At 40.3% G+C, this 10563-nt stretch overlaps 1 protein-coding gene across 1 annotated transcript; it reads right to left on the bottom strand.

The window, feature by feature from the left end:
• Positions 1 to 4063: 4063 nt before the first annotated feature.
• Positions 4064 to 5507, bottom strand: LOC128860725 (protein atonal). The gene has a single exon (XM_054098417.1). It carries the CDS (start codon positions 5426 to 5428, stop codon positions 4355 to 4357), a length of 1074 nt encoding a protein of 357 aa, XP_053954392.1. The 5' UTR covers positions 5429 to 5507; the 3' UTR covers positions 4064 to 4354.
• Positions 5508 to 10563: the final 5056 nt, after the last annotated feature.

Genomic DNA, 10563 nt, shown 5'->3' on the forward strand with positions numbered 1-10563 from the left:
ACAGAATCCCTCACACTTAACTGACACCTGTCTAATGCGGCAACTAACTTGGGAGTTATGACATTTTTCCGTATAGAAGTTTTATCGGGCCTCCTCGGCTTCTCTTGCGCTGGGCCTCTTTTCTTCTAATTCAATTATTTCAGAATCAGAAGATGACTTTTCTAGTGGTGGTTCGCAAGATGATGTTGATGGTGCTAAGGATGAAAAATTTTTAGCACGTCGCTTTTCCTCCTCGATGATTCTAAGGCGCGTCCTTTCCTCTTTTTTTATTAGTTTTTTTCCCACCCGGGTAAGTGACCGGGCCGACCTGGTTCTCTTAGGCGCTGCAAGAAGATCTTATCTTCATTTATTTTAATCGATTGAAGAGCATTGGCATGTGCGATGTCAAACAAATTGTTTAAGTTTGAAACAAATTCCTGTCGACGCTGTTCAAACACTTTTGAACACATTGATCTGGTCGGTATACGTGCCTTTTCCCAATAAATAATACACTCACGAATTGTGAGATTTGCACTTTCATTGACACTTAAGTTCACTTCACGAATATTATAGAACAAAACTGCCAGTACTTGCCCGTTAGAGGGAAGTTTAGAACCGGTAATTTGATGTTTTACGTCCCCTATTACAAATATCTCCTTTTTGGAACTTCGTAACTTCACTGACATGTTGACTACACGAAAAAAACGCGATTACTAATAAAACAAACAAGTAATTACACGCAATCAATCCGACACTTCGTGCGCGCCGTACTATACAAGTACCGTTAGGTTTCCGCGCAACTCGGCACGGGTTGCCGCGATTCTAAATAGACGAAACTTTATTTTTAGATGTTTTGAGACCATTCAAACAAAATGAGAGGGTATGCGTTAAAACAAAAACACTTTAATTTTTTTAGGGACACCCTAATATACATATGTATAGTACATACATACACACATACTATACATGCATGGTAATTGGACTTAAAGGCCGATACGAAGATGTCTGAGAAATTTATAAGTCTAGTGAACTAACAATCAGCAGTTTATTTCTGGCAAAGTGGTGCTGATTCCCGTGTGAGTAGGGCGTAGAAATCCAATATTGGTGTGAAATAATTTCGGCGAAATAAAAAACTTATACGTCGAAGCAGGCTTACGAACCTATTCTTATAGAACAGCCGACACAGACACTACAAGCAGCCTCCTGCCAAAATTGTTGTACACGCCAAACACAATTCTCTTCGAAGACATTCCGAAAATGTTAACTGTCAAGCCGCAACCCAGGTTCCAATGGGTCATGCTAAAAACTTTAGATTTCGCAAAGAATCTACAGATACCCATCAACAGAAGCATACCCACAATGGTTGATTAACAGTCAAGACCCTGCAATTTCCCAAAGCAAGTACTTCAATAGCGGAATAAATAAAACTCCGCTGAGAAATATCAAAATATTGATTGGAAGTTCATGTAGACCGACGATTTCAAGACTGCAACTAAAACCTCCTTTGCAGTAGTAACTCAAAATGAGAGCATAATCAAACATGGCATACTGCACTCGATAAACTCGGTTTTTACCGCTGCTGCGGTACTCGGATATAACAAGCATTTTCCTTACAATATATAATATTAGGCGTTTCATAACTACTTTGGCTCTACTTACTTGCCAAAAAAGTTGCATGTGAAAGCAACAACCAAATTATCGATCAAAATTCACCACTAGCGAGTATGGCTGTACATCATAAAGCTGGTATAACTCACTATTTTCAATGTGAATGTTCAGTTTTATAGCCCATTAAATTTTAGTATAGCAAAAAGTTTCAGAGAACTACAAAATACTGTTGATTTTTGACGATTTGAACGAAAAAAAATTCAAAAATCAACGGCATATTATAGACGTTTGAAACGTGCACCCTCTTACACCAAAATTCAATAGACTACAAAACTGCATGCCCAAAAAAGTTCTACAAATTCTATATTAGTTAAAAAATTTAAAGTTTAAATTAGTACATTTATGTACGTTGATACCGAATCTGGATCGGGGTCTGTATAAGAATGCGTTTATTAGGAAAGAAATCTTCCTTCTTCTTTTCGATTGGAGCGATAACCGCTTAGCCGATTATGGCCGGGTTTAACTAGGCGCGCTAGTCGTTTCGTCATACCAAGTGAAGCCAAGTTCTTCTCCACCTGATCTTTGCAAAGCACAGGAGACCTTCCTCTTCCGCTGTTACCGCCAGCTAGTACCACCTCGAATACTTTCAGAGCCGGAGCGACATGACCCAGCCAAGGAAGCCGCTGGAAATAAACCTTCCACAGTTACTTAATTCTTGGTACATAAATTTCTCTACCAAATTTTTTAAAGGAAATGTAACTATTGTATAAATCTTCTAAGAAGTGAAGTACTCGTTTTGTTAAAACATAAAATGATAAAGCGACGCAAATCCAAGAGACCTATACATGGGTTAGGTTAGGTTAGGTTGAAGCGGTTGTCTTGTGGGACACACTCAGGCTCATAGCCCATTGTGATGCCGCGTGGGGAGTTTGTCCCTATCTCTCCTAAAACCAGTGTGTGTTTTTCAAAAATTTTAAAATATCTCTGATTTCTATAGAACTGAGGTCTTCTAACTCATTAAAAAATTGTCTACCCAGAATAGTAAACCTACGTCTGGATAGAGCAGGGCAGTGGCACAGTAGGTGCGAGATTGTCTCTTCCTCGTCCTCATCTAGACAACTTCTACAGAAGTCATGTGTTTGCACACCCATCCTTTGGGCGTGGCTACCTATTAGGCAGTGCCCCGTTATGACTGAGATCAATGTGCTAAGACTGTGTTTATTTTGGCTTAGCAGAGATTCTGTGCGTTTAGCATTTAGAGTCGGCCAAAGTTGACGGGCGATTTTGCAGGTTGCCATCTTTCGTTTACTTTCTTTACAATTTCTTCAAGGATGTGTAGCTTACATGTTTGTAAGGGTATCCCTATGTCATTATCTATGTGCTCGTCAGACAATTTAGTGCCGAGTCTTGCTAGTTCATCGGCTCTACAGTTACCCTCAATGTCGCGATGGCCAGGAACCCATGTTACCTTTAGGTGAAATGACTCAGCCATCTCGTTAAGAGATGTGAGGCATTTCATGGCTTCCTTGGAGGTTGTCGGCTGTTTTGTGAGGGATTTTATCGCCGCTTGGCTATCAGTGAAAATGTAGATATCATTTCCGGATATCGCATCACACTGTATCAGTGTCGCGGCTTTTATTATTGCCATCAGTTCAGCCGGAAAGACACTACAGTAGTGGGGGAGCCGAAAACTGAAGGAGATCCCCAGATGTTCAGAATATACACCTCCGCCCACCCTGCCCCGAGCTTTGAGCCATCTGTGTATACATGGATGGACTCGCCCTGTCTCACGTCGTCCCGTTCCCACTCTTCCCTTGAGGGTAGGAGGGTCGTAAACGATGTAATGGCAAGCATAGGCGGGAGTGCATAGTCCACCAGTCCGGGAAGCCCCAAAGTTATACATGGGAACAAAAGATTATTTTTAAATTTTGGTTAACTAAAAAAACTTTCCAAACAATTTACAACAAATTTAAATTTTTGATTGAAAGAGAAAAGTGTTCATTACCTCATGAGTAGACCACTCTCGTTACTGTCCAACGCGTCTCACATTAAAAGTTACCAAATGTTAGTAATATAATTCTATATATTTCCTGTAAGAAATGCTGCAAGTCAATTTCTGAGAAAAATATTATTGTCAGCTTTCCTTTTTACGGGTCAATTCGACCCCTTTTTAAGAAAATTCCAAAAAGGCTTTTCAAATAGGCTATTTATGGATTAAAATATTCAACGAAAATGCTTATCAAAAAAATTCAGTGGGGCTACCTTCAATATAAGTGTTTACGGACATGCGACTATCAATAAAAAAAATGTATTGAGTGTACTTATCTATTGTGAGAAGTTATACAAGTTAGATTTATTGTTTTAAAATTAGAAAACCACAAATACACTTCACTCAGTGCCTTTTTATATAAACTTCAAATCCATTTTTCTTTTCTTCATCTAAAGAATTCAAATAAAACTCCGCTTATTTGATTTGTATTACATATTTCGTTCTATTATTTTCTTTTAACTAAAATTAGGCATCGGTTTCTGTCTTCCAGTTTAGTTATATACAAAATTTATATTTCAATTCTTTTTATCATTTCTAACTAATCTTAAATAAATATTTTCCAACAATTACACTCTTACAACTAAGGAAACTTCTATAATACAACAGAATTTCTATTTCACACATTTTCTAACTCAGTCATTTGTATCGCACAACAATAAAAAATACTACTACGGTCAACTCCCCAGAACCAGAGCTTCGTTTGCACCATCTTTGGTCTTAGCGCAGCAAATCGCCCAGCGCCGCTATGTATGTTTGCGCCATCTGTAGCGTCTCATGCTTGGAAAGCTGGCGATCATTGCCCAGGCACGGCAGATATTGACGCAACCGATCGAAGGCCTCATTTAGATTCTGCATGCGTCGACGTTCTCGCGCATTTGCCGCTAAACGACGCTTACGCTTGATGACCGGTGAGATTTGTTTGCCGCGACGTTTCTTAGCGCCGGCGGGTTGTGCGATGGCACCAGTCGCCCCTTCTGACTGCATTACGCCCGGTTGATCGACAAGCTCGAAAGAACCATCAGCGGCTTCGAAGTCATCGTCCGCGCCGAAAAGCAGCATATGATCGTCGACGTCTTCGTCGTCGACACTGTCACCATCAAATAATGCGGCGGCGTGATCAAAATCAAAGCTTTGGAAATCGTGTGTGTAGGCATTGTTGGTGATTATATGAGGGTTCGCGCTGATCGCAGCCGCGGCATTGGTGGCTATAGAAACGATGGCATCGCTGGTGATTGGTGGGAGCTCCGCTGATGCAGCTGGAGTTGTTTTTGGTGTGCGGCGTGTATAAGAACGTTTTGCTTTCGTTGTTCCGTTGTTGTTGCTGCCGGTACCCTTGGAGGCACTCGTTTTGGCGATTGCGGCTGAGGGCGTTGTTGTTAATCCCGTTAGCTGCGTACTTGTTGGCACTGACGGAGACTCCAAATGCAAACCGAATTGCGTTACAGTTGCGTGCAGCGAATGAGCGCCATTGTGTGTAGCACCATTCGCATAGATGGTGTTGAGATCCACATACTCGGGACTTTCGGAGCGATGACTAGCTGGCGAGGAGGTAATCCAGCCATCGGAAGAAGCTTGCTCGAAGGTGATGAAGCCGTTGGTCGATAGAAAATTGTTGGTTGGTGCACAATTGAATTGTTGTTGCTGGTTGTGATGATTATTATTATTGCTAACTAGTGGCGGTGGATTATAGGCGGCCATTGGATTGAAGTACGGCTCATTCGCACTCGTTTTGAATGCCTGCAAATCCTCAGAAGTTTTGTAATAGTAACGATATATCTCACTGGACGACATCTTGGTAAAATTCTCGTGTTATTTCGAAATAAAAAACAAAAACAATGTGTGTTTGAACAATACACAAACTGCTGTGCTATATTCACTTTCACGTCTTGTGTGCGTATGCCTGCATCGGTCTCCTGGTGGTGTTATTTATACCAATTTCCTTAGTCACTAGCAATTCACCACAGTTGGTCGACAGGTAGGCTACAGGTAAATTATTATTGAGCATTCTCTCTCACGATGGTTACTCAGCATATTCAAGCTATGTGCTTTTGTTGTTAGTGCTATGCACACACCCTTTATGGAGCCTTTGGATTGGGTTGCGTTTATATGGTTTCATCAACGCCAGCTGGTGCTGTATGTATTTATGTGCAGGAATTTGAAGTTTCAGCAACAACAATAACAACACTCACAATAGCAATTTGTACCAACAACACTTAATGACGCAACAAAAAAATTCAAACAAGAAGCAGCAGCACGTGCTCTCACATACTTTCCCACGACCAATGAGGCGCTACACTGCGCTCTGGTGCTGTGGTGAAAAAGATTTGTGCGCTTCGCTGATTGGCCTGTGAATCAGAGGCATGTATTTGTACAGGAGTATTCTTTCTTCTGAAGAAGTATGTATGAATGTATGCATGTAGCAAAGAGTCTGCTTTATATGTGTGTGCATATATGTATGCATGTCTCTCCTAAACACTGAATCCTTTATTTTTTAATAGTAATTTAAACGTTTTATACATATATAGTATGTCTAGTGTGTATGTATGAGCATGTGTACATTTTATTGTATGCATTGCTTTACTGTACGAATATGCATGCAAATTAACAAAACAGTAGATCTTGATTTAAAGAACTTTTTCGTATGCAGGACAAAAAAAAACATGGGATAGTTTTTTATTATTTTATTGATAAATATTAAAACGTATATTAACTATAGTGTATCGAAAGAGCGATCTATGCTAGCTAGTTCTTATTTTTTTATCCTCATACACTTACTCTTCTATATAAATAAAAGTTTCGTCAGAACTCGATTAGAATACACAACTTACTTTCATAACTATGCTGTGCATATTAAGAGGCTAGAAAGCCTACACAAAACTTGTCTACGATTTGCGTATAAAAATATTTAAGAACGATGCCGTAACGGTACTTTTTTTGAAATGCGTTCACTTACATATGTATATTTTTCACAAAAATTTTTTCCATTTTAGTAGGAGCACTGATATTTTGTGATAAATATACCTAAGAACGATTCGGTCTTCGTTAAAAATTTTGTGAATTGTTCTCTGTTTTATTTTGTAACTGGTAAGCAAGTAAAAATAAAGTATCTGGAGTTTTCCTACAGCATTTTACTTTAATTTAAACAATTCAATAATGTCGAAAAGAAAAAATTGCACGCGAGGTCTGCGAAAAGCTATACCAGAGTTGCAAAACACCGGATAAACCTACTATTCGAATCACTTTTTCATTAAAAAATAATAATTTTGTGTGATGGAGGCATTTATAAATGGTGGCGCAAAATTAATCATCCAATTGCTCTTGAATAACTTTTTATTAAATAAAATGATTTTAAATGATAGATTCGTTTATAAAGGTGGCGCAAAATTAATCATCCAATTTTGCTTTGAATCACAAAAATTATAAATCTTCCGAAAGGGTGATTAAATTTGCGACACCGTTTATAAGGATATAAAGCGAAGAGCCACTGAGTGATTTTTACTTCGCCTAATATTAAAATCTATTGTTATAAAAAAAAACATCTTAGTTAATCTTAGCTGCGTCCCACATTCGAGTGGTTAACAAAACCCAGCCGAATGCAAGCCGATTGAATACGCCCACTTAAAACCAATCGAAATATTTTAGACCACCGTCACTGCAAGCAAATATTTCACAGAATCTCACTTCTACAAAGTCATCGTTTTCGATAATTACTAAATTAAATAAAATAATAAAAAATAAAATTCTGTTGAATCACGCGTCGGTTCAGCCTCTCACACAATTTAATTAAATGAGACGGCCAACCTCAAACCTCGAAAAAACAAATCTATAAAATATGAAGAGAAATACTAAATTCCATGCTAACACGCTAAACAAATGCGATACTCTAAATGATAGTTTCTAGTAGGTGGCGCCTTTATTAGTTGCGCCGACGCAGCAGCCAAATTCACGAAAACACTTACACAAGCAATAACGCCAGCGCACGTGCGGCAACGTTCAAAAGCCGAGCAATCGTCAATTGAGCATTGGCACTGGCGCTTCGTCGTCCTTATGAATCCTCAGCTGGGTCACCACATCGAGGGAAAGCAAAATTTGCCAAGTTGTAATAAACAAGATGCTGCACTGCGATATTTGAAAACGAGCGTATCGAATCTAGCATAGCCCACAGTTAGTGCAGTCCTTTGCAATATACACATATACATGTGAACGTATAAGTATGCCTGCAGGCAGCGCTGTGTGTGTTTGTAATTGCATGGCCAGGTACGGAAGAAATTAATGATGCTGTTGTAGTGCGAAGAGCACTATGCACAAAGCCTAATGCCGATAGATAATCATAAATAAATATCCATAAATAACTATCTACATACATATCTACATGTGTAGGAGTGATAAGGAAAACAGCCATGAGTTTGTTTTATTGTTTTCACTGGGCCTACTTATAAGCCTCTAGAATTTGCTTAGCGCCAAGTGCTGACAAATTTCTGCTCATCCCTGATTATCGGCTTGAATGGACACGCGCCCTTTTGCCAGTTTGGCAGACTCTCATTTACGTCCTTGCCATTAATGCCTTGTTAGCGTTTGTGTTTATGAAAATTTTACTGATTATCCTTTTCGCCTTCCTTGCATTGGCTCAAATAATCTGCCGATTTCATTGATTTTGCGGTGAGATAGTTCCTAGCTTATTACAGTTTTCCTGTTTCGTTGTTGCAAAAACAAAAAACTATGAAGCGCATTCTTATTTGTGTTTCCGAGCTGTGAAATGCGCATTATGCTTCGTTCCGGTTATTATTTGCTCTTTGTTGTTTCTGCTACCCATAACCCCTGGGACCCTATACTTAACTCATTGAGTTTTCGTAGCGAAGTCGCGATTTTACAAAGCCAGCTTAGAAGGTTATATGTGAAGCTAGCTGTGAAGGTTTCTATGTACCTGTTAGAGATTTGAATTTTCGGGATTTACTGATCCCGTGATTTTCTGGACTCTGTAGGTTGGTAGATGAACTGGTTGAAGTACCACTCTGGCACTCCCCAAGTAGCTCCAAAGCGCCGTTTTAATGCCATTATGAGACCTCCGACAGGAAAATATCTACAGCCAGCCAGATCTGTTGATATAATGGAGAAGATTAATGGGATTTAGGTTGGCGCACTGTCCCAGGCAGTCGAAGAAAGGTGCGCCCAGGAAAGTAAAGAGAAAATTCTCAACAGTGCCCTGCTCTCAAAGGTCACCACAGCTGCTGCAATTGGGGTTAAATGGTAAACCTAGCTTTTCCGCGTGTATACCGATCGTCCAGTGATCGGTAAACACAGCTATGAGTTTGGATATTGAATGGCGCAGAGCCCATTGTACGGGGGCCAAAGAGTTTTCGAAATAGCACATGAAGAAATGGAGCTCCAGCTTTTCTGCGCTTTCCTGAGAAATAAGTTGTGCAATTGCCCTTTAACAACAACAGTCAGGGAGATACCGATAACCGGGTAGGAGGTCTTTGAGGCCAATTCAGCAAGCTCATCAACAATTTCATTTCCCTCTATGTTCCTATCCTGGAACCCAGATCAGAGAAATGTTATCTGCACACCCAAGAGATTCGATCTCCTCATTACAGGAGTTTATTAGTTATGTTCTGCCCCATGGCGTCGTCAAAGCCTTGATTGCGGCTTGACTATCGGAGAAAATGTTAATATCTCCCTCGTTCCCAGGTTCCCTAAGCATTTTGCATGCCTGCAGGATCGCAAAGACTTCTGCTTGAAAAACACTATCAGTATTCGTCAGTTTAAAGTAGATAGATAAATTGGCTGATTTAGAGAAACCCCTAGCTCCGACTCCCGATTCCATCTTGGAACCGTCAGTGAAGACAGAGGTGCAAGCTTCGGTGCAGATTTTCCCCTCAATCCAATCCTGCCTATTTGGAAATATTGTCCTAGCACGACCCTCAAACTCTAGTTTGCGGGTAAAGAGATGTGTTCGAAGTTCGGAGAAATACGGTGTTAACTGCCCAAAAATGCTACCATGTCTCCTTTAACCTAATTGCACTTTGAGCTGCGAATGAAATAACGTAAAAGTCGATGGGAATTAAGCGCAACACGACATTCAGGACTCCACTGGGGCAAGTTTTACTTGCTCCGGTGATGCCAATGCATGCAGTCCTTTCCACCCGAAGAGCTTCTCACACTCCATAAAATTAGCAGAGCCACTACGTTGTACATCCACAGCACGATCTGTGGCTTGAGTCCCCACTTTTTGCCGGACATAGATTTGCAGCAATAGTAGGCTATACTAGCCTTCTTTACTCGATGTGTAGCTTCCAATGGATTTTGGAGTGAGTTAAGTATCACTCCAAGATACCTAATGACGGATGAGAGCGGGAGAACGTGGTTGTTTAATTTGGGAAGTCTAAAGGGTGGAGGTTTATAGTTTCTGGTAAATAGCTCCAGCTCCGTTTTGTCAGAGTTGACTCGGAGGCCGCAAGTGACACCCCAGCGAGTGAGTACAGCCAGTGACCTTTCCAAAATCTCAGCCATGACTCAGGGAAACGGTCCCGATACCGTTAGGATCATGTCATCGGCATATGCTACTACCTTACCCCCACCCTTATTTAGCATTACCAGAACTTCGTCAATAGCAATTAGCCAAAGTGGGGCGAAAGCACACTACCCTGCGGCGTTCGCCTGTGCACGAATCTAGTGACTTCAGCCCCTCTTGCCATCGCATTAAGTTCCCCGCAGCCAAGCAGGGACGAGACAGATAGGTATTTCCACCTCTAGTCTATCTAACACAGTAATATTCTAAAAACATACTTCTCTGCCAAATACAAAAGCTGTTTGATTAAAAAAAAGTGTTTGGAGCACAACCAATGCGTAACTATTTTCTTTTCTCAAAAAGGAGGATTTTTGTGCAAAAAACTTTGCCTATTGCACCTGATGTGAAACAATTATAC

This window comes from Anastrepha ludens, chromosome 2 (genome assembly GCF_028408465.1).
Source record: "Anastrepha ludens isolate Willacy chromosome 2, idAnaLude1.1, whole genome shotgun sequence".
Classification (NCBI taxonomy): domain Eukaryota; kingdom Metazoa; phylum Arthropoda; class Insecta; order Diptera; family Tephritidae; genus Anastrepha; species Anastrepha ludens.